General features: G+C 39.0%; 1 protein-coding gene across 1 annotated transcript in view; it reads left to right on the forward strand.

Moving 5' to 3' along the window:
- The first annotated feature begins 431 nt into the window (after positions 1–431).
- Positions 432–25358, forward strand: part of CLCA1 (chloride channel accessory 1) — a 37817-nt gene continuing 12890 nt past the window's right edge. The window contains exons 1-7 of the mRNA XM_007173053.3: positions 432–593; positions 4943–5083; positions 5254–5401; positions 8099–8204; positions 12517–12694; positions 23718–23936; positions 24497–24724. Coding sequence (XP_007173115.2) covers positions 432–593; positions 4943–5083; positions 5254–5401; positions 8099–8204; positions 12517–12694; positions 23718–23936; positions 24497–24724 — 1182 coding nt within the window. The remainder of the gene's footprint in view (positions 594–4942; positions 5084–5253; positions 5402–8098; positions 8205–12516; positions 12695–23717; positions 23937–24496; positions 24725–25358) is intronic.

The following is a 25358-nucleotide window of genomic DNA, read 5'->3' on the forward strand; positions in this document are numbered from 1 at the left end:
GGTGGGGTTGGGTGGGTCGGTGTCCCTGGCTGGACAAACATTTGTAAGAAGTAAACATCTTTCAATGGCAAAGCTGCTTATCAGCTGTGAGTCCTTCCTGGGAACCAGATGTGACTCCCCGCCCTTGTTCCCAGGAAATGGCAAAGGTGAAGGCAAGGCTAATATTCCTTCCAAAACAAAATATTTAAAAGTACACAAAATTTGAGATGAAATTGTAGTTATCATAATGATAGCTATAGCTATCATTCGTCATAGTGGTGGCAAATCCAATAGTGAAACAATTTGGGGTCAAGGGGTTAAAATCCTGTGATAAACCACCTCTGATAACTTGGAAAAATGTGCGTTTATGTATCCATATATATAGGGGTAAGGAAAGATGCCTCCATAACTAACATTTTCCAAAGAGAGAACTCAAAGGGAGATGTACAGCAATGGGGTCATTTAAGAATTCGGTTTTCATCTTGGTCCTTCACCTTCTGGAAGGGGCCCTGAGTGATTCACTCATTCAGCTGAACAATAATGGCTATGAAGGCATTGTCATTGCAGTTGACCCTAATGTGCCAGAAGATGAAACACTCATTCAACAAATAAAGGTAAGTCCTAAATGGTAATTATCCATGCTTTTTGGAAAAATTAAGCATAATATTGTGATAGAGGAAACGTGAGTTCTCTAATTCCAGCTGCGTGACACTGGCAAGTTTTTTTTTATACCTGTGTCTTCATTTCTTCAGCTATAAGATGGAAATAATAACACAACCATTATGATTCTTCTGAGAGATGAGATAATAAATGCAATGCACATAATTCAGAGCTTGATATATTGTTGGCACTTAATAAATGATTTCATTGAAAATTATTTAGTTCTGCAACCAAGGCAGAGCCAACTACACTTGGCAGATATTGTGAGATGCGCAGAGGGTAATTCCTTTGCCTGATTTTACCACTGGCTCATATCAGAGTCTCCTTTCATCCTCCTAATTGTAACCTGCTTCTCTGCAATTATAATATAGGAGTCCAAGATGCAAATCTCTGACTTAAGAACAAGCCTGACCCTTACAGTGTGAGGAAACCCTGCATTTTCCCAGCCCCGGTGCAAAGTGTCCTCTCGGGGCTGCTGAGCAGCCTCATTTCACTTGTTGCTTTCTCTGTAGGGGAAGGAAAAACTAGGGAAGAGGACTCTTCCCATCCAGGCAGAGGCATCTAACTGTTGTAAGATAGAGGGATTAGAGAGGTTTTGTACAACAGCAAACAGCAAAGAATAAGAGGGAAATGTCTTATAAAAGACCACCCTGGAAAGCGGCTGTAGCACACCCAGAGGTGGTACTGCATAATGAACAGAAGTACTGGTTTATAAAATGGGGATAATAATAAGTATCTTCCTCACAGGGCTTTGTGAGGATTAACAATGCATGCATAAAAGGGAAGCTAGGTGAAAGGTATATGGGAACTCTGTACATTTTTTGCATGTTATCTGTTAAGTCTAAAATTACCTCAAAAACTTAGATAGAAAGGGCTCATCATTCCTTACCAAGCCAAAGGGACTGAGACTTGTTTCTGGGCAAAGTTCCTGAGTGTGAGCTCAGAAGTTAATAGTGCAAGGGCCCCCAAGGGTCTCCTCGAAAGGTTCCTTGCTCTAAACAGAAGTAAACCCAGAAAGATGGAGTTTGGGGAGAGAACCGTCTCTACCACCAAGAGGAGTTTGGGGCTGGAGAAGTACAGCAGTTGAGGGAGAGAGGAAGTTCACCTGCTTAAACCAGAAGACCATCAGATATTACTGCAATCAGTGAAAGGGAAATTCATGCCTTCTGAAATTTCTTAACAATCAGAAAACTTGAGTGAGTCTTTGATTGCTTCTAAACTTAGGAATGGCATCAGAAAAAATAGCCACTTGGAGCAAGAGAGAGACCAGGAAAGTGTTGGAGGAAAATGTGACCAGTATGTTTCTGTCTCCAGCTGGACAGTCAGTGGTGCTCAGGGACATGTGGGAAGGACCACATTAGCGTCTCTAAGGACAATGGCAATTTGTATTTCTATGGTGCTTTAGAGCAAAAGCAAAAGGACTTTCACCTCACTCTCTTTGGGGGGGTTCCTCCTGAGAAATATACTTCTCCCTACAATTATTAAATCGGTTTTTTGGTATGAGCCCTAAGTGAGTTGGGTATGAGAGAGGTTGGTTTCCACGTTTCCTTGTCACAGGAGCACTTTTAAGGGCAATAGTGTGCTCAGAGTCCCTAACTGAGTAGCTAATAAAAGCGAGTCCCTATTTGATGTTCCAGACCTGCAGTCGAGGGACTTCACTGTGGGTTTTGCCACTTTCCTGGTCATCCCTCAGTCTCTGCTTTCTGGGGAGACTCTCCCCCGGGTGTCCTTGTGTGAGCAGAAGCCTCTAAGTCAGCTCTTAAATACTGTACTTGCTTCAGCAGGGCAGTCCGAGCGTCTCTCCACCTACAATACCGGCGGGTGGCGCTGCGGCAGTTCCATCCATGGAGACTACACTCTCATCAATATTGCATGAGCAGTGGGAGCACAGGTCATAAGATGAGGGAGTGAGAATCAGGGAGAAGCGCTCTCTCGCTCTCTCTCACACACACACCACACAAGAAAGATAAACAACAGGAGTCGTTTGGGGCCTCCTCAATGTATGGGAACCCAGGCATCTTCGGTCTTAGCGCTCCTGGACAGTTTGCCCCTCATTATAACCTCTTCATTCATTCATTTGTTCCTCAATCCAAGAAATATTTACAGAGCATTTACATTATGTCAGGTACCAGGAATCCAGTGGTGAACAATATACTATCCCTATCCTTAAGGAATTACCAGCCCATTCTATAAACTTCATCCTCAACATTCTTCAAACCTCAAAAGCTTAAGTGTCTTTTTGGATATGAGGTCACTTTCTCAAAATATGGAACAGATGCCAAAGCAAAGATTCATTATTAATGTTTCTGTTAAGACACAGAAGACATTTCATGCTGCTTAGTCGTCTTCCTAGGAGACACCGAAAATTTACATTTCACAAGTCAAATTGTAATATAATACTCTAACATAGGAAGTTTTATACCTACTTTTCAACTTTCTGGTGATATTGGCTCAGTATTTTTATTTTAAAAAATTATACAATGTTAAATTCTCCTAGCAATTGTTTAAAATCTGGCTTTTTTTGGGAAGGAGATGCAAATCATTTGGAGAGCTTTTATAAAACTAGCAAGGCAACCATTATTATCACCATGTGAAAGGTTGGAAACTGAAGCTCAGAGAGACAAAATAAACTCCGCAAGTTTAACCCATTAGCAAGCAACAGAGCAGGATTCACCCCTGCATCAGTACCCAAGTACTATTTCCCCATACAGTGATGAACTGTTTCTGCTCCTGAGGCCAACCTCCTAGACATCGGAGCCTAGTCACTCTGGTCTATTCCAGCAAGGACTTTCCTCCAGCAATGATCCCTTTTTTCTCTTGTATTATCAGGTTTTTTTTTTTTTTCCATTACCATATACATATAATAGTTCCCATTAAAAAAACAAACTCCCTTGCCCTGTAGTCTTCCTTCATCTACTGCTTCATTTCTCAATTCCCTTTTAATTTGTAGAAAAACTTCTTGACCCGCTGTCTGTTTTCACTGCCTCTGCTTCCTCACCTCCCGCCCTCTTGAATTCACTCATATGGAGCTGTTGTCTCCATTCCACAAAATGGTTTACTCAGGTTGCCAAATTCATTGCTCAGTTCTGAGTCCTCATCTTCCTTGATTGCTCAGCAGCATTCAACTCGGATGATCACTCTCTCCTTCCTGAAACACTCGCACCCTCTGCCTTCGGATTTCCTTCCCGTGCACCAGCTGCTCCTTCTGAGTCTCCTTTGCTGGCTCTTCCTCTTCCCACTTCTGAATACTGGGGCTCCTGGAGCTCAGTCTTCAGTCCTCTTCTTCCCTCTGTCTACACTCACTTTTGTGTTTCTCAATGATTTTCAGCCCTAATAGACCCAATTTCCCTTTCTATAATAAATATCTTGTAATACCCTTTCTATCAATACTATCTTGTCATGATGCATCTCAGGGAATCTGCAGAGGCATTTATAATTTAACACTACAGCTCTTTTGTTTTAGAGAAATAAATTTAGGCATAATTTGAAAAGAGATTATATACTTATGCCACTTCCTTATATCTAACACTTAGTGCTATACTAAAAACAAATACTATCATAATATTTAGTTAGCCCCCAAATTATTATAGGAGTCAGCAGGTGTTGAAGTTGTATTCATTTTAATTTGAGTTTCTCTCCACTACTACTTGGTGTGAGATATTGAGACTAATACTCTCTAGTTCTGTTTCTCCCTTAAAGGCTCACTGATCCTCAAAGGATCATATAAAATGAAACTAAGAGCTAATATTTGATAAGCACTTGTGCCAAGTAAACATGGTTCCAAATGCTTTCTTGACTTCATTTGATCCTCACAACAACCTTAGGAGCTGGTCACTGTAATATTTTCCATTTTATAAATGGGGAAACTGAGGCTCAGGAGGGCTCAAGGAAATTTCTTTTCTTTCTTTTTTTTTGGCCACGCCACGAGGCTTGTGGAATTCTAGTTCCCCAACCAGGGATTGAACCCAGGCCCCAGCAGTGAAAGCACCGAATCCTAACCACTGGACTGCCAGGGAACTCCCTCAAGGAAATTTCTGATGTTCCACCATAAGTGGTGCAGCTGGGATTAGTGTCTGCTTCTGGAGTCTTCACTGTCAACCATTACACTGTGACACAGAGCATGTGGTAAAAAATCTCAAAAAAGGCTAGCTATTATTATTAACAAAATAATCTCCTCTTCCAAGCTTGATAAATAGCTAGTTTTTGGAATTGTGAGATACAGATGTAAATTTGAATAATTGGTAATTTCATCTTTTTTTCTGTCATTAAATGCTCTTGTTTATGTTCCCCCTCTCCTGACCAGGATATGGTGACCGAGGCATCTCCATATCTGTTTGAAGCTACAGAAAAAAGATTCTATTTCAAAAATGTTGCCATTTTGATTCCTCAAAATTGGAACACAAAACCTGAATATGTGAAACCCAAACTTGAGACCTACAAAAATGTGAGAATATCAAGTTCTTTTTTCAAATTTGGTTTTCTTTTGTGACTCAGATTTTTTTCATCAAAATATTCTAGAATCAAATAAAATTGTTTCAAAATATGCTGGTGTGAAGTAAGGTCAGTTCATTTGCTGAAATTTTGTAATGATGAAAACTTTTTCTTAAATTTCAGGCTGATGTTCTGGTTGCTGAACCTAATCCCACAGGTAACGATGGACCCTATACTGAGCATATGGGAGGCTGTGGAGAAAAGGGTAGTAAAATTTATCTGACTCCTGGGTTCCTAGCAGGAAAAAAGTTGCTTCAATATGGATCACAAGGTATGGGTAGAGATGAAATATTCTGCTATATTTCTCATAATTTAATAATTTTATGTTGCAAATGGATAAACAATAGCATTATCTTTCTGAGTAAGAACATAAAATAGACTATTATAGTATGTTTCTTTCATGTAAAACAGATTCCAAATAGTGCATTTCTCAGTTAGAAATTTATTTTCTTCATATTCTGCATATATATGTGTGTAAATATAATATTTTAAATTTTCAGATTAGTATCAGATAATAACTCTAAAATAGTTTAATATGTAATGTTGGGTTTCTATTGCTCTGTGGGGAGACACCTGAACAAATTAAACCTCCTGCCTGCAATTCAGGTAGTGGCCACCAGATGGGAGAGATGCATAACGTTTTCAGACTTCAGTGTGCGTTCATACTATAAACGGATTGTTAAAATGATTCTGATTCAGTAGGTGTGGGGTAGGACTCAAGAATCTGCATTTTAACAAGCTCCCAGGTGATGCTGATACTGCCTGATCTTGGACCTCACTTTGAGTATCAGACAGAATATCCTTGCTGTTCAGCTCTCAAAAATATGTGACTAAAGAAAAAATCAAATTTTCCTTCACAAAATATCATTTAGCATTCCCATATGAACCAAATAGAGCAATCTTTGTAGAAAAGATTAAAAGAAACCATCAATGGAGTATATATAATATGTACTTTCCAAGTATAATCAAGTGTGATTAGTATTAACTAATTAGGTTAACTAATAACTTGTACTAGGTTTCTTTACCACTTTGAAAAGATTAGAACAAATTTGATTTTCTTCATTTAAATAGGCAAGGCAGAGAAAACAAACAAGCAAACAAAATAGCGCTGGTGCCTGCATGCCCCACCCCCAAATACCCTAGAGCACTTTTACAGACCTTATCAGAAAGAAGTGTCCAACAAACACACCTCTTTGTTGTTCTTCTACAACACCTCCATAACACGAACAGAAAATTGCCAATGTATAGCTCAATATATATGTGTTGAACTGATTTACTTAGTTGCTCCAACCCACTCCTGGGCCCACTCCAGCCATCAAGGTCACCATATACAATGTCATTCCTTTATACTCTCTCCTTTCTGTACTATGACTCCACGCCTGCTACTTCACAATCTTCCCTTACCTTTAAGAGGCCATCAGTTGTTCCCTAGCAGTGAGAACAATCTAAAATCCTTAATGTGAGATACTAGGGTTACTTAACATGCACCTCCTCACTTAACCTTCCAAATTCAGCCTACCTGGGAATTTACATTCCAGAAAAACTGAGCTGTACATAAGTCACTAACATTCATCCAAATTTAACAAATACTCACTAAGTATCTATTAAGTTCTAGACAGTATGTGCCAAGACATGACAGTGAAGAAGTCATGGTACCTGTTCTCATGGAGACAGGAGTCTGTAGTGAGAGACTGGCAAGTAAGAAGCAATGACAGGGGCTTCCCTGGTGGTGCAGTGGTTGAGAATCTGCCTGCCAATGCAGGGGACACGGGTTCGAGCCCTGGTCTGGGAAGATCCCACATGCCGCGGAGCAACTGGGTCCGTGAGCCACAATTACTGAGCCTGCACGTCTGGAGCCTGTGCTCTGCAACAAGAGAGGCCACTATAATGAGAGGCCCGCGCACCGTGATGAAGAGTGGCCCCCGCTTGCTGCAACTGGAGAAAGCCCTTGAACAGAAATGAAGACCCAACACAGCCATAAATAAATAAATAAATAAATAAAATTTAAAAAAAAAGAAGCAATGACAATATAACACGATAAACGCCATAATGGAATATAATGAAAGTGATAAGGAGGGGTACATGGACTAGTTTGAGGATGTCAGAGAAGGCTTCTAGGTGGATATAAGCCTAATTTTGAAAGACGAGTAGGAGTTATTCAGTCAGAGATAGGGAGAGAGTATTCCAAGCCGAGGAAAAATACGTAAAAATGACCAGAGATGAGCAAGAGCATGATGCGGCTCTAGAAAGTAAAAGGAGTTCAAGAATCCATTGTCATTATGGAGTTTTGGAAGAGGGTGGAGAGGAGCAAGAAATATGGCTGCAGAGAGGAATAGGGCCTGAATCATCAGGGACCTTGTACGCATGTTGAAAAGTTGGACTTAACCCTTGAGCACCATAGCAGAGTCATTGAAGACTGAAGACATGGAGGCCAGTTGAGTGAGTGTTGCAGTAGTTCAGAAGTAACTGGCAGTGAGACTGGAAAGATGAGAATAGGTCAAAGAAAAAAAAAGGCAGATGTGGAGGAGGCAGGGCTTGAGGTTTGTCCACATATGAGTCATTAGGGAGAAGGACCTATTGGGGATGCCGCCCTGGCTGCCCTATAGGTCAGCCTGTGTTGACCTCCATCATTACACTTGCACCCCTAAGGATTATAGTTATCTAAAATGATGTGTGTCATCTGCTAGACCATGAGCTACGTGAGGACAGGGCAACTGTTTTATCACTATATGAATAGCTGCCTTGCACTTACTAGGTGCCTAATTGACACTTGATAATCCAAAAAGTCATATTTTACAGAAATGTGCAATTGTCGTATCAGATTGTTCCTTCTAAAGAAATCGAAACTTTAATTAAAAAAAAAACATAGCAAAGCATAATAACATTCAGAAGAATTACTTACTCTTAATTTAAGAGGGTAATTTTACCATTCTTATTGTAATCAGGTGTTTAAAATACTTTTTCACAGGAAGGGTATTTGTCCATGAATGGGCTCATCTACGATGGGGAGTATTTAATGAGTATGATAATGACCAGAAATTCTACTTATCCAATAGAAGAAAAAAACCAGTAATGTATGTATATTTTGATTAACTTTTCACAAACTATTTTAAATTGCAAACAATTTTGTCTTGAATTGATTACTTTAAAAATGTCAGTCTTTTGTCTTATTTTCCCTCTCTCACTCTTAGTGCCGTCTTTTTCAGATTCCCATAAAACTACTACTTTTGTTCACTTTACAAGTGTCTTAATTAGTTGAATTCTCTACTCTGCAGCTACAAATCATTTGCCTCTTTGTGTGTGTGTGTACAACTAGAAGAAATCCACAGGTGCTACGTTCAGTATCTCCATCTTCCTGTATCATAATCAGTGACATAAACAAAGCTTCAGTGCCTTGAGGGTAGAATACTATCTGTGTGAACTATGTCAGTTTGAATGGGCCTGGGAGAGACTGTGGAATTTAGCTGGAAGACAGTCCAAATATTAAAACAAAACAGAAAACTTCTCCCGATTTGAATACAACCTTGTATGGTGTCAATAGGAAGCAAAATGAACACTTAGAAAGTACCTCTGCTGCTGTGATTTTATGGGTGAGTTCTTGCAATCAAGAGTTTCAGGGAACAAACTGCTTTAGTACAAACGTAAAAGGGAACTTCCCAATTTATTTTGGAGAGCTAGCATAATTCAGATACTAAAACCTGACAGATGGCATGAAAAAGAATTCTGTAGATACAGCTTTCTAAAAAGGTTTTAAATAAAAGGATAGTAAGTTACACCTGGCATAATTAAGGGAATAACAAACACACTAAGGCCAAGAAGGATGTCTTCCAGAAGTCTGAAAATGCTATGATATTAGGTAAGTAATTAATATAGTATATCAAGTAAAAAAAGAAAATTAAATGATTATTCCAACAGATTCTGAAAAGGAATTTGATAAGCTTGCACATTTACGCCTCAGTTAAAAACAACCACCTCTTTTTAAAGACTAGAGCTGGCACAACACGCCTCTTCACTTTTGCTTCCAGTTCTACTCCCCTGGTGGCTGTTTAAGGAGACACACTCAGCTTTGGTTTGGTTACTGTCTTTATTCAGCACAGTTTCCAAGGGAAGCTGCACTGGGCTCAGAGCTCAGCCTTGGCTTCCCCTTTCTCCCACAGGAGCATTACCGCTCTCCATTTTCCCCTTTCTTTATTACATTCAAACTCTGTCAGCTTGGTCCACTACCATGACATTTTCCCTCACTCTTATGTCACTTTAGGTATAAAAAGACACTAAGTGCTTCCCAGAGCCGTACACAGTCTACCTGATTGGCTTGTTCCCTCCGCACCGCAGACACCACTCCCCAGGGCCACTCCCCTGATGCAATCATATGTTGGATGGACTTCTCAAATCTCAGCCCACGGATGCCATTCAGCCCTGACATCTGCCTTTGCCACTTCTCCTGGTTAAGCTTCCAGACAGACACTGTATATCCCCTTGAGAGAAAAGCTGGTTAGTACCTATTCCTTCCTAGGGATATTCCAGAAATATCTACATATACAGCATGTTCATCCTTCCACAGATAACATTTGCAAAACCACGTCCTTACCATGTCCTCTTAACAATAAATCGTATTATAACATACAAATAGCATTTATTGCTTATCTACCAAATTTTTTAATTACTTTTAAGGCCTAGAAACAATTACAAAAATGACAGTACTGCCCACAATAGAAGGCTTCCTTAATATGATGCAGAAAACATCAATTGAAAGCCAACTGCCTACCTCATATTTAATAGGGAATCACTAGACATTCCCAGGAATAAGATAAGAGTGGGCACTGTTAGCAGTTATCCAATCTTGTTTAGAAAGTTGTAGCCAATGCAATAATATGTTGGGGAGGTTAAAAGAGGGGGGGCTACTAGAAAGGGAGAGAGAAAATTGCTTCTAGGCAGATGATATGTGGTCCACTTAGAAAGCCTGAGGGAAAAAATAGAAATTAAAATTGATAAGGGAAGTCAATAAGGCAACCAGAGATATTTGAAGAAAACTCTAAGAAATGTGAAAGTTATATTTGAAGAAAACCATAGCATAAAATCCTTCTAAAGGATTTAAAAGAAAATCAAGATTAAACGAGAGATTTTCAATTCATGGAATATGTAAATCCAACCCCGATTAATATATAGGTTTTATAAAACTCTAATCAAAAGTACTTCTATTTTTACCTCATTTTAAAGTCCCAGAGTTTATTCAGTAGATAGTACCTGAGAACATTTTCAAAAAAGAATAGGTATAAAGGAAATTTTTCTCATTGAATTTTAAATATACAATAAAGCTATGTTAATTAAAACAATGTGAACTGACAGACACTTACACAATAATTTACTATTTAATACAGCTAGAATTATAAATCTACAAGGAAAGACAATATTTCTTAAGATGTCAGGACAATTTTTAACTATGTGGGGGGAAAAATTAACAGACTCTCTTTCAATTGGATAGACTCATTAAATATAAAAAATAAAACCATAATGAAAACTAGAAGAACATTAATACATATCAAACTCCTATATGGTGAAGGTCTTTCTATACATTCAAGAATTGGAAAAAGACATAACTAAAAGAATAATAAATTTGGCTACATATAAACTAAAAATTTTGTTGCATATAAGTCAAACATAAACTAAATTAAAAAATAAGAAACAGAAAAAGATATTTGCAAAAATTAAAAAAAACAGGCTTCTAAAAACTTAGTATTATAACACATAAAGAACTTTTGAAAACCAGTGGGAAAACAATAACACCCTAATAGAAAAATAGCCACAGGAGAAGAATAATTTACAAAGGAAGAAATAAAAATGGCCAGTAAAAATGTAAAACTGTTCAGACATACTAGTAATCAAAGAGGTGCAAATTTGACAAAGATGAGAATCGTTTTTTACCTAGTAAGTGACTGTCAGTGGGATGAGTGCTCCCATAGATGGTTATTAGAGGAATAAACCAGCATAACTTTTCTGGAAAGCAATTTGGTGACACATATCAAATCTCTAAAAATGTTTTCTATTTCTTGCTCCAGTAATTTCATGTTTAACAATCCATTTTTTAAAGAATTTATTTATTTATGGCCTTATTGGGTCTTCGTTTCTGTGCGAGGGCTTTCTCTAGTTGCGGCAAGCGGGGGCCACTCTTCATCGCAGTGCGTGGGCCTCTCACTATCGTGGCCTCTCTTGTTGCGGAGCACAGGCTCCAGACGCGCAGGCTCAGCAATTGTGGCTCACGGGCCTAGTCGCTCCGCGGCATGTGGGATCTTCCCAGACCAGGGCTCGAACCCGTGTCCCCCTGCATTGGCAGGCAGATTCTCAACCACTGCGCCACCAGGGAAGCCCTAACAATCCATTTTAAAGGAAATGATAGAATGAGCTCTATCAACAGGCTTTAAAATTTTCAAACTTCTGGGTCTGATCATTTATTCTGGGAGTCAGTCATGTAGCAAACTTGGAAACAGAGTCAAAATTTTATGTGACATTTTATTTATTCATGGAAGTTTTATTTTTAGCACTGAAAAATTTTGGGGGGAACAAAATGAAGAAAATTAGGCTAAATTCTTGTTGCAGTATCAAAATATGAAATTATTAAAATCACATTTTGAAAGAATATTATGAATTATAACAATACATTACAATTTAAATGTACTAAAATACTAAGTTTTTTAAGATCAAGAAGCAAAGTTATACGTAGAATGTTATGCTGATACATAGAGAAGGAAATGCTTCAATATGCTAACAGTAGTTTATCTCTGACAGTGGGACATGATTCTTTTTTTCTTCTCTTCTTATACTTTTTTGCTATTTTCCAAATTTCCTATAGTGTTCATATATTATTTATATACTCATAAAATAAGATGTGGGTGAAAAGTACTCCATTTATAATAGTGACAAAAGTCATAAGCGTGTAAAGAAAAATCTAATATACCTATGAACACACAAGAACTATGCAAAAACTGTATGACGTAAACTAGTTAGATCAAAACAAACAAACAAAAAATGTCAGCAAAATTTTTGAGGTAAACAAAAGAGGGCTCCTGATTTTCCAGGGACAAGGGGACTAGATTAGGAAGTGCCTTAGGACTTTGGTCCTTATTAATTCTTAACAGTAGCTGTAAGCCAGCCTTAGCTCTTCTGCTGCATAGAAACACATTCTGATATCATTTTGGGAACCCCACAGATACTTTCTGGCAAACAGAAATTACTCTAATGAGAATTTAATAATTTTGCTATTTAAGGGGCTGTATTTATTTCTTGAATTATGAAAGGAAATCGTAGACAAAGCCATCTGTAGAACCTGACCACAGAGTCCAACACTTCTAAATTATATCACCTAAACATCTAACCTTAATATATTTTCAGATGTTCGGCAACTATTTCTGGTAAAAACGTACTACAGAAGTGTCAAGGAGGAAGCTGTGTCACCCAAACATGCAAATCCGACAGAGTAACAGGACTGTACGAAAAAGGATGTGAGTTCATACCTGATGAAGTTCAGACTGAGAAGGCTTCCATAATGTATTCACAAAATATTCGTTCTGTAAGTGCCTTGTTCCTTTTGTTTTTCTTTTTTTCTTGACACTTATGAATTTAGTGAGGTTTTTATCCCAGATGCTGCAAGAAAAGGTCAAATGTTAGGAAGTCATCAGAGAACAGCTGATCTCTGTGGGACAAGCCGGGAGAACAAAATTAGGGATAAAGTCCTATCTTCCTCAGACCCCTTCCTTAGGTCCATTTTTTGCTTCTCCATCATCTCCCTCCCACTAGCTTTTAGTTTGAGGGCTTAGAACTACTTCAAATATCCTTAAACGCAGACAAGCACAAGAATTAGTTAAACAAGAAATTTATCCAGGGGGAGGAGGCACTTCTTTTTATTAGTAATAAGAACATGATCAGTAGCCTTTAATTTAACTTTCAGAGATCTCTTTTTGGCCTGCATATTTGCTTTTGGTTGTTAACTAAAATTTTCTATCTTTTTAACAGTGTTGATGCCTTTAGGGAGCTTGTACATAGTTTTTTTTTTTTTTTTTTTTTTTTTTTTTAATTTTTGGCTGTGTTGGGTCTTCGTTTCTGTGCGAGGGCTTTCTCTAGTTGCAGCAAGTGGGGGCTACTCTTCATTGCGGTGCACGGGCCTCTCACTATCGCGGCCTCTACTTGTTGCGGAGCACAGGCTCCAGACGCGCAGGCTCAGCAATTGCGGCTCACGGGCCTAGTCGCTCCGCGGCATGTGGGATCCTCCCAGACCAGGGCTCGAACCCATGTCCCCTGCATTGGCAGGCAGACTCCCAACCACTGCACCACCAGGGAAGCCCCTGTACATAGTTTTAATAGCTTTAAGTAGTTTTAAAATACAGATCTTCCTCCAGCCCATTGTAAGTTGAAAATATCTCAAGTTGAAAATGCATTTACTACACGTCACCTACGAAACATCATAGCTTAGCCTGGCCTGCCTTACACATGCTCAGAACACTTACATTAGTTTTTAGTTGGGCAAAATCATCTAACACAGAGTCTATTGTATAATAAAGTGTTGAATATGTCATGTAATTTATTAAATACTGTACAGAAGTGAAAAACAGAATGGTTGTGAGTATATTGGTTATTTACCCTCATGATCCTATGGTTGACTAGAAGCTATGTTCGGCTCCCTGCCAATAGCCAGCATCACCAGAGAGTATCATACCGCATACCACTAGCGCAGGAAAAGATCAAATTTCAAAATTCGAGGTATGGTTTCTATTGAATGTGTATTGCTTTTGCACCACAATAAAGTCAAAAAATCATAAGTTGAACCATTGTAAGTTGGAGACTGCATTTCTCAATGATTTTTTAAGTGACCAACTGGTCATAAAATAAACTTGACAAATTATCTTTATTAATGTCAAACATATACATCAGCAAATTTGCACAAACTAAGATAAATGCATCAGTTAACTTACTTTAGTGGGGAGCGCCTCTTATCTTCCAGTCTCTTTCATAAAATTATGTTTTCCTTTCGGTGTAAGAGTGAAGTAACTTGCAAGAGTCTGTCTATAACAATATAGCATAAGTTTTAAAAATATGATACACCTTGGTTCACTAGGTCCATCCTTCAGTCTGGCTTTGCAGTCTATTTCCAGGATAATTCAGAAACTTCCAAGAGGGGGACCAGATTTTTTTTTTTTTAACATCTTTATTGGAGTATAATTATTTACAGTGGTGTGTTAGTTTCTGCTTTATAACAAAGTGAAAAGTGAATCAGCTATACATATACATATATCCCCATATCTCTTCCCTCTTGCATTTCCCTCCCACCCTCCCTATCCTACCCATCAAGGTGGTCACAAAGCACCGAGCTGATCTCCCTGTGCCATGCGGCTGCTTCGCATAGCTATCTGTTTTAGATTTGGTAGTATATATATGTCCATGCCACTCTCTCACTTCGTCCCAGCTTACCCATCCCCCTCCCCGTGTCCTCAAGTCCATTCTCTACATCTGCGTCTTTATTCCTGTCCTGCCCCTAGGTTCTTCAGAACCTTTTTTTTTTTTTTAGATTCCATATATATGTGTTAGCATATGGTATTTGTTTTTCTCTTTCTGACTTACTTCACTCTGTATTACAGACTCTAGGTCCATCCACCTCACTACAAATAACTCAATTTCGTTTCTTTTTATGGCTGAGTAATATTCCATTGTATATATGTGCCACATCTTCTTTATCCATTCATCTGTCGATGGACACTTAGGTTGCTTCCATGTCCTGGCTATTGTAAATAGAGCTGCAATGAACATTTTGGTACATGACTCTTTTTGAATTATGGTTTTCTCAGGGTATATGCCCAGCAGTGTGATTGCTGGGTCGTATGGTAGTTCAATTTTTAGTTTTTTAAGGAACCTCCATACTGTTCTCCATAGCAGCTGTATCAATTTACATTCCCACCAACAATGCAAGAGGGTTCCCTTTTCTCCACACCCTCTCCAGCATTTATTATTTGTAGACTTTTTGATGATGGCCATTCTGACCAGTGTGAGGTGATACCTCATTGTAGTTTTGATTTGCATTTCTCTAATAATTAGTGATGTTGAGCATTCTTTCATGTGTCTGTTGGAAATCTTCTTTGGAGAAATGTCTATTTAGGTCTTCGCCCATTTTTGGATTGGGTTGTTTCATTTTTTATTTTGAGCTGCATGAGCTGCTTGTAAATTTTGGAGATTAGTCCCTTGTCAGTTGCTTCGTTTGCAAATATTTTCTCCCATTCTGAGGGTTGTCTTTTCGTCTTGTTTATGGTTTCCTTTGCTGTGCAAAAGCTTTGAAGTTTCATTAGGTCCCATTTGTTCATTTTTGTTTTTATTTCCATTTCTCTAGGAGGTGGGTCAAAAAGGATCTTGCTGTGATTTATGTCATAGAGTGCTCTGCCTATGTTTTCCTCTAAGGGTTTTATAGTGTCTGGCTGTACATTTAGGTCTTTAATCCATTTTGAGTTTATTTTTGTGTATGGTGTCAGGGAGTATTCTAATTTCATTCTTTTACATGTAGCTGTCCAGTTTTCCCAGCACCACTTATTGAAGAGGCTGTCTTTACTCCATTGTATCTTCTTGCCTCCTTTATCAAAAATAAGGTGACCATGTGTGTGTGGGTTTATCTCTGGGCTTTCTATCCTGTTCCATGGATCTATATTTCTGTTTTTGTGCCAGTACCATACTGTCTTGATTACTGTAGCTTTGTAGTATAGTCTGAAGCCCAGGAGCCTGATTCCTCCAGCTCCGTTTTTCCTTCTCAAGATTGCTTTGGCTATTCGGGGTCTTTTGTGTTTCCATACAAATTGTAAAATTTTTTGTTCTAATTCTGTGAAAATGCCATTGATAATTTGATAGGGATTGCACTGAATCTGTAGATTGCTTTGGGTAGTAGAGTCATTTTCACAATGTTGATTCTTCCAATCTAAGAACATGGTATATCTCTCCATCTGTTTGTATCATTTTAATTTCTTTCATCAGTGTCTTATAGTTTTCTGCATACAGGTCTTTTGTCTCCTTAGGAAGGTTTATTCCTAGGTATTTTATTCTTTTTGTTGCAATGGTAAATTGGAGTGTTTCTTTAATTTCTCTTTCAGATTTTTCATCACTAGTGTATAGAAATGCAAGAGATTTCTGTGCATTAGTTTTGTGTCCTGCTACTTTACCAAATTCATTGATTAGCACTAGTAGTTTTCTGGTGGCAGTTTTAGGATTCTCTATGTATAGTATCATGTCATCCGCAAACAGTGACAGTTTTACTTCTTCTTTTCTGATTTGGATTCCTTTTATTTCTTTTTCTTCTCTGATTGCTGAGGCTAAAACTTCCAAAACTATGTTGAACAATAGTGGTGAGTGTGGGCACCCTTGTCTTGTTCCTGATCTTAGAGGAAATGGTTTCAGTTTTTCACCATTGAGAACGATGTTGGCTGTGGGTTTGTCATATATGGCCTTTATTATGTTGAGGTAAGTTCCCTCTATGCCTACTTTCTGGAGGGTTTTTACCATAAATGGGTGTTGAATTTTGTCGAAAGCTTTTTCCACATCTATTGAGATGAACAGATGGTTTTTCTCCTTCAGTTTGTTAATATGGTTTATCACATTGATTAATTTGCATATATTGAAGAATCCTTGCATTCCTGGGATAAACCCCACTTGATCATGGTGTATGATCCTTTTAATGTGCTGTTGGATTCTGTTTGCTAGTATTTTGTTGAGGATTTTTGCACCTATGTTCATCAGTGATATTGGCCTGTAGTTTTCTTCTTTTGTGACATCATTGTCTGGTTTTGGTATCAGGGTGATGGTGGCCTCGTAGAATGAGTTTGGGAGTGTTCCTTCCTCTGCTATAGTTTAGAAGAGTTTGAGAAGGATAGGTGTTAGCTCTTCTCTAAATGTTTGATAGAATTCACCTGTGAAGCCATCTGGTCCTGGACTTTTGTTTGTTGGAAGATTTTAATCACAGTCTCAATTTCAGTGCTTGTGATTGGACTGTTTATATTTCTATGTCTTCCTGGTTCAGTCTCAGAAGGTTGTGCTTTTCTAAGAATTTGTCCATTTCTTACAGGTTGTCCATTTTATTGGCATATAGTTGCTTGTAGTAATCTCTCATGATCATTTGTATTTTTGCAGTGTCAGTTGTTACTTCTCCTTTTTCATTTCTAATTCTATTAATTTGAGTCTTCTCCCTTTTTTTTTCTCGATGAGTCTGGCTAATGTTTTATCAATTTTGTTTATCTTCTCAAAGAACCAGCTTATAGTTTTACTGATCTTTGTTATCATTTATTTCATTTCTTTTTCATTTATTTCTGACATGATCTTTATGATTTCTTTCCTTCTGCTAACTTTGGGGTTTTTTTGTTCTTCTTTCTCTAATTGCTTGAGGTGTAAGGTTAGGTTGTTTATTTGAGATGTTTCTTGTTTCTTGACGTAGGAGTGTATTGCTATAAACTTCCCTCTTAGAACTGCTTTTGCTGTGTCCCACAGGTTTTGGGTTGTCGTGTTTTCATTGTCACTTGTTTCTAGCTATTTTTTGATTTCCTGTTTGATTTACTCAGTGATCTCTTGGTTATTTAGTAGTGTATTGTTTAGCCTCCATGTGTCTGTATATTTTACAGAATTTTTCCTGCAATTGATATCTAGTCTCATAGCATTGTGGCTGGAAAAGATACTTGATACGATTTCAATATTAATAAATTTGCCAAGGCTTAATTTGTGACCGAAGGTATGATCTACCCTGGAGAATATTCCATGAGCACAACAGAAAAAAGTGTATTCTGTAGTTTTTGGATGGTATATCCTATAAATATCAATTAAGTCCACCTTGTTTAATGTATCATTTAAAGATTGTGTTTCCTTATTTATTTTTATTTTGGATGATCTGTCCATTGGTGAAAGTGGGGTGTTAAAGTCCCCTACTATGATTGTGTTACTGTCAATTTCCCTTTTTATGGCTGTTAGCATTTGCCTTATGTATTGAGGTGCTCCTATGTTGGGTGCATAAATATTTACAATTGTTATATCTTCTTGGATTGATCCCTTGATCATTATGTAGTGTCTTCCTTTGTCTCTTGTGATAGTCTTTATTTTAAGGTCTGTTTTGTCTGATATGAGAAGTGCTATTCCAGCTCTCTTTTGACTTCCATTTGCATGGAATATCTTTTTCCATCCTCTCACTTTCAGTCTGTATGTGTCCCTAGGTCTGAAGTGGGTCTCTTGTAGACAGCATATATACGGGATTTGTTTTTGTATCCATTCAGCCAGTTTATGTCTTTTAGTTAGAGCATTTAATCCATTTACATTTAAGGTTGTTATCGATATGTATGTTCCTATTACCATTTTCTTAATTTCTTTGGTTTGTTATTGTAGGTCTTTCCCTTCTCTTGTGTTTCCTGCCTAAAGAAGTTCCTTTATCATTTGCTGTAATGTTGGTTTGGTGGTGCTGAATTCTCTTAGCTTTTGCTTGTCTGTAAAGATTATAATTTCTCTGTCAAATCTGAATGAGATCCTTGCTGGGTAGAGTAATCTTGGTTGTAGGATTTTCCCTTTCATCACTTTAAATAGGTCCTGCCTCTCCCTTCTGGCTTGCAGAGTTTCTGCTAAAGATCAGCTGTTAACCTTATGGGGATTCCCTTGTATTTTATTTGTTGTTTTTCCCTTGCTACTTTTAATATTTTTTCTTTGTATTTAATTTTTGTAGTTTGATTAATATGTGTCTTGGTGTGTTTCTCCTTGGATTTACCCTGTATGGGACTTTCTGCATTTCCTGGACTTGATTGACTATTTCCTTTCCCATATTAGGGAAGTTTTCAACTATAATCTCTTCAAATATTTTCTCAGTCCCTTTCTTTTCCTCTTCTTCTGGGACCCCTATAATTCGAATGTTGGTGCATTTAATGTTGTCCCAGAGGTCTCTGAGACTGTCCTCAATTCTTTTCATTCCTTTTTCTTTTTTCTGCTCTGTTCTTTCTTTATTCTATTTTATCTTCCAGGTCACTTATCTGTTCCCCTGCCTCAGTTATTCTGCTACTGATTCCTTCTAGAGAATGTTTAATTTCATTTATTGTGTTGTTCATCATTGTTTGTTTGCTCTTTATTTCTTCTAGGTCCTTGTTAAATGTTTCTTGTATTTTCTCCATTCTATTTCCAAGATTTTGGATCATCTTTACTATCATTACTTTGAATTCTTTTTCAGGTAGACTGCCTATTTCCTCTTCATTTGTTTGGTCTGGTGAATTTTTACCTTGCTCCTTCATGTGCTGTGTGTTTCTCTGTCTTCTCATTTTGCTTAACTTACTGTGTTTGCGGTCTCCTTTTTTCAGGCTGCAGGTTCGTAGTTCCTGGTGTTTTTGGTGTTTGCCCCCAGTGGCTAAGGTTGGTTCAGTGGGTTGTGTAGGCTTCCTGGTGGAGGGGACTAGTGCCTGTGTTCTGGTGGATAAGGCTGGATCTTGTCTTTCTGGTGGGCAGGACCACATCCTGTGGTGTGTTTTGGGGTGTCTGTGACCTTATTATGGTATTAGGCAGCCTCTCTGCTAATGGGTGGGGTTGTGTTCCTGTCTTGCTAGTTGTTTGGCATAGGGTTTCCAGCACTGTAGCTTGCTGGTCGTTGAGTGGAGCTGGGTCTTAGCGTTGAGATGGAGATCTCTGTGTGAGCTTTTGCTGTTTGATGTTATGTGGAGCCAGGAGGTCTCTGGTGGACAAATGTTCTGAACTCGGCTCTCCCACCTCACAGACACATGCCTGACACCCAGCCAGAGCACCAAGCCCCTGTCAGCCACATGGCTCAGAAGAAAAGGGAGAAAAAAAGAAAGAAAGAAAGAGAAAAAAAAAAGAAATAAAATAAAGTTATTAAAATAAAAAATTTAAAGAAATTATGAAAAATAAAGAAATTAAAACTATAAAAAGAGAATGAAAGAAAGAAGAGAGCCACCAAACCAAAAAACAAATCCACCAATGACAACAAGTGCTAAAAACTACAAAAACAGGGGCTTCCCTGGTGGCGCAGTGGTTGAGAATCTGCCTGCTAATGCAGGGGACACGGGTTCGCGCCCTGGTCTGGGAAGATCCCACATGCCGCGGAGCAACTAGACCCGTGAGCCACAACTACTGAGCCTGCGCGTCTGGAGCCTGTGCTCCGCAACAAGAGAGACCACGATAGTGAGAGGCCCGCGCACCGCGATGAAGAGTGGCCCCCGCTTGCCGCAACTGGAGAGGGCCCTAGCACAGAAACGAAGACCCAACATAGCAGTCAAGCAATCAATCAATCAATAAATTAAAACTTTAAAAAAAAAAAAACTACAAAAACAAACAAACAAAAAACAGACAGAGAGAACTGTAGAACAAATGGTAAAAGCAAAGCTATACAGACAAAATCACACAAAGAAGCATACACATACACACTCAGAAAAAGAGAAAAAGAAAAAAAAATCTATATTTAAAAATAAAGGGAAGAGAGCAACCAAATCAATAAACAAATCTACCAATGATAATAAACTATGAATACTAAACTAAGATAAACATAAAACCAGAAACAAATTAGATGCAGAAGCAAACCCCAAGTGTACAGTTGCTCCCAAAGTCCACTGCCTCAATTTTGGAATGATTTGTTGTCTAATCAGGTATTCCAGAGATGCAGGGTACATCAAGTTGGTTGTGGAGATTTAATCCGCTGCTCCTGAGGCTGCTGGGAGAATTTTCCCTTTCTCTTCTTTGTTCACACAGCTCCTGGGGTTCAGCTTTGGTTTTGGCCCCGCCTCTGTGTGTAGGTTGCCAGAGGGCATCTGTTCTTCGCCCAGATAGGAGAGGGTTAAAGTAGTGGCTGATTAGGGGGCTCTGGCTCACTCAGGCCGGGGGGAGGGAGGGGTACGGAATGCGGCGTGAGCCTGCAGCGGCAGAGGCCAGCACGATGTTGCAACAGCCTGAGGCACGCCATGTGTTCTCCTGGGGAAGTTGTTCCTGGATCACGGGACCCTGGCGGTGGTAGGCTGTACAGCCTCCTGGGAGGGGAGGTGTGGATAGTGACCTGTACTTGCACACAGGCTTCTTGGTGTCTGTAGCAGCAGCCTTTACATTTTATGCCTGTCTCTGGGGTCCGCGCTGATAGCCGTGGCTTGCACCCGTCACTGCCTAAACTGCCTCGTTTAGGCAGTGCTCCGAATTCTCTCTCCTCGCACACCCTGAAACAATGGTCTCTTGCCTCTTAGTCAGGTCCAAAGTTTTTCCTGGACTCCCTCCTGGTTAGCTGAAGCTGGAGCCTCAGCTCCCAGCCCTCACCTGCCCCGGCAGGTGAGCAGACAAGCCTCTCAGGATGGTGAGTGGTGGTCGGCACTGATCCTCTGTGTGGGAATCTCTCCACTTTGCCCTCTGCACCCCTGTTGCTGTGCTCTCCTCTGTGGCTCTGAAGCTTCCCCCTAGCCACTGCCCCATATCCACCAGTGAAGGGGCTTCCTAATGTGTGGAAACTTTTCCTCCTTCACAGCTCCCTCCCAGAGGTGTAGGTCCTGTCCCTATTCTGTTATCTCGGGGTTTTTTTTTGTTTTTGTTTTTTGCCCTACCCAGGTACGTGAGGAGTTTCTTGCCTTTTGGGAAGTCTGAGGTCTTCTGCCAGCGTTCAGTAGGTGTTCTGTAGGAGTTGTTCCACATGTAGATGTATTTCTGATGTATTTGTGGGGAGGAAGGTGATCTCCACGTCTTACTCCTCCGCCATCTTTTTTTTTTCCTCCGCCATCTTGAAGGTCTCTCTGAGATTGTTTTAAATTAACCACAGTTAAATTTGATGCACAGTCAGGTTTGGGAGCCTCTGCTTGGGGTTTACAAAAAAGTTTTCCAGGTTCCTTTCCAAAAATTAGCTATAATGATAATACGGAAACACTACCAAAACAATCTGAAAATTGCAAATAAAGAGAAAAATAAGTGTTTTACAGCTAATGATTACTTTCTGAACTACTTGAACCCCAGATATTTAGGATTTTTAATTGAATGATAATACTGTAAAATCACTGAGAGGAGGAACTAGGTTATACCTTCTTTGTATACTGTGCCTCTTTTTTAAATCTCCCAAATGCTAGGGATATAAAGCTTAAGAAAGGGGAAGACACTATCATTTATTGGCTGTGTTAGTATTGTCCTTATTGCATACGTTCTCATATAATTCTTGCATAACAACTACTGCCATTCTGTAGATTTAAAGAAACACTGACATACAGGTCGGTAAAGGTTACTAAAAAAACAATAAACATATTGAGCTTTTTTTGTGTACCAGACATAGGGCTAAGTTTTGAGGAAGCAAATTTAATAAGACAGGGTTCTGTCATAGATGGATTTTCATCCCAATAAGTGCACTACAATGTTAAAGGAGCCTTATTGAAATTTCTTATAGGGTACTGTGAGGCCACAAGGTTGAGTGGAAATTCTTTAGGGGAAGGGTATGAAATGAGAAAACATTTTGAAAATAACCTTTTGGCTGAAACATGAAGGTAGAGTTCACAATGCAGAAGACAGCGGAAGAACTCCTTGACAAAGTGGGAATCATGAGCAAAGACACAGAGATATAAAACAGTCTGGCAAGTTTGAGCACTTATAGGCTACAGTGGGGGAAATTAGAGACTTGGAATGCACGGCCAGAGCAAAGATGGTGAGTAAAGTGAAAATTCAAATCATGGAGATTGCTATTAGCTATGTGAAGTAGTCTGGATTGTAGTGTGTGAGCAATGATGAGCCACAGAAGGATCTTAAGTACAGGAATAAGAAGGAATATGTACCTGGCAGCTGTGGAGTGGACCAATTAAAGAGGGAGCAAGATGGAAAAGGCAGATAGTCTGAGGGAGGGACCATGAGGGCTTGAATGATGGAGATTCCATTGGTAAAGGAGAAAAGATGATGAACTGGAGAGAGAGAGAGAGAAATGTATTGATCTTATTATTTCACAGAGGGAAGAAGGTAGGAAAACTCTCAGTTTCCTATTTAGGTGACTATAAATAGATAGTGGTGACACCAAGTTAGGAAATACTTGATGATGGGGAGGAGCAGAGTCAGAGGAAAGGTGATGAGTTCAATTATGAAAACCTGAAGTTTAAGGATCCTATGGGACATCCAAGTGGATTTTGGAGAGAGCTGGAATGTTGGGTGTTGAAAGTTGGAAAGCAAGGTGTTTGTAAGTCAGTGGGAAGTAAGGAAGTGAGCAGGAAGTAAAAGGATGGAGAGAGAAAATGGTACCAGGAGAGAAATGTTGAGATGTAGGTGGCTTAAAGATAGTGGCGATTGCTTGAAATGGCAAATTTGAGAAGTAGGAGGGAAGCCAAGAGCAGGTAAATAGATGATTGCTGAGGAGCACTAAAAGTCCACTGAGGTCAAAGACTTGTTTTGAGATAGAAACTCTGAATTATCTCTATGATTTTCCCCAGCAGTGCTCTGCAGTGATTGTGGGATTGAGCCAAGGTTATGGGGTAACAAGACAGTCTGGGGAGGAGGGCACATAAATGTAAATCTACATTTAAAATATTTTAATCCAATTATTAAAGATTTTAACAAGTAGTTTACTGTTATCTATATCATTTTATTGACAATTTCAGGTGGTTGAATTCTGTACAGAAAAAAACCACAATAAAGAAGCCCCAAACCAGCAAAACAGAAAATGCAATCTCCGAAGCACATGGGAAGTGATCCAAGATTCAGAGGACTTTAAGAAAACCACTCCTATGACAACACAGCCACCCAAGCCCACCTTCTCACTGTTGCAGATCGGACAAAGAATTGTGTGTTTAGTCCTTGATAAGTCTGGAAGCATGACGGTATGTTCAGTGAGTCTTGGTCTTCTGGATGGTAGTCTCACATTTGTATATGATATGATCTGGACCACAACTTGGAGCTGGCTGGGAATAAACACAACCCCAAGGGTCAGAACAGTTACAAGAATAACATTTCCATCAGAATTGCCCACCACCTCAACTTTATTCAACAAAAATTCAGCATCAAGTGTCTCATTTGCCAAATTAAATTAGCCTTCAATTTGTGAGCAAAGATCTGATGGATTATATAGAATTAACATTTTTTATGTTTCACTGACCATATGTAGGTTTATAGAAGTATTACTAGAGTATTGAACTAATGATTGAACTAAAGCCAAATCCAGCTTTATCTTTTAGGGCTATTTATACAAAATAATCCTATCCAAAGATACTACTAAATATAAAGGAGAAATTTTCCTCCATAGAAGGATCTGCCTTGAGTAAGCTTATTGTCATTTACTCTACATTGAGGCAGCCACTTCCAAATTCACTCTAGCCTGTTCTGTTTTTAGTCTGCCCATCTAAACCCAACCTGACTGCTTTTCTTCTGCTTCTCCATTCAGATTGGTGACCGCCTTAAACGACTGAATCAAGCAGGCAAACTTTTCCTTCTGCAGACGGTTGAGCAAGGGTCCTGGGTTGGGATGGTGACGTTTGACAGTGCTGCCTATGTAAAAAGTGAACTTGTACAGATAAACAGTGCCACTGAAAGAGACACACTTACCAGAAGCTTACCCACAGCGGCCTCAGGAGGAACGTCCATCTGCTCTGGGATTCAATCAGCATTTACTGTGAGACAAGTTGCCCTATCATAGTTTGCCAATGTTTACAATTTATGTCTCCTAAGAAATTCCCCTTTCCAGTGTTTCCATGCATGCCTAGTGTCTAGTTGAATTAGACAACCAATTGCAGAGCAATGGTTCAAATGATGCAACAACATAGGCCCCCAAAGCTATTGTTAACTAATTCATTCATGCTTTTGTGTTTTTCTGCATCTGTGCATTCATGCTTTTCTGCATGCCTTTGAAACATTCGTGGTGTTACTTCTACATGCCGGGCACTGTGATACACATTAAGAATACCACGAGGGCCAAACATACCACACCTGCTGTCGTGGAGCTTATAATCTTATTGGGGGGAGATTCATTAACTACATAGTCACATGAATAAGTGTATAATCATACACTAATGACTGCTATGAAGAAAGGTACACAGGGATCTAAGAGGTTATCTTCTATGAAGAAAAAAGTCAACTCTGAGTTATGGTTAAATATTGAGGTAGCTTAACATTCCAAACTTCTGGGTATATAGGACCTCCTTTTTGGGGAAAAAAAAAAAGTGTATTTATTGAAATAGGAGGACTTAGGAACTGTAACTCTAATTGTATTGGGGGTGTATCCAAAGATCCCATCTGATCATACAATC

The sequence above is a fragment of the Balaenoptera acutorostrata genome, chromosome 1 (assembly GCF_949987535.1).
Source record: "Balaenoptera acutorostrata chromosome 1, mBalAcu1.1, whole genome shotgun sequence".
Lineage (NCBI taxonomy): Eukaryota > Metazoa > Chordata > Mammalia > Artiodactyla > Balaenopteridae > Balaenoptera > Balaenoptera acutorostrata.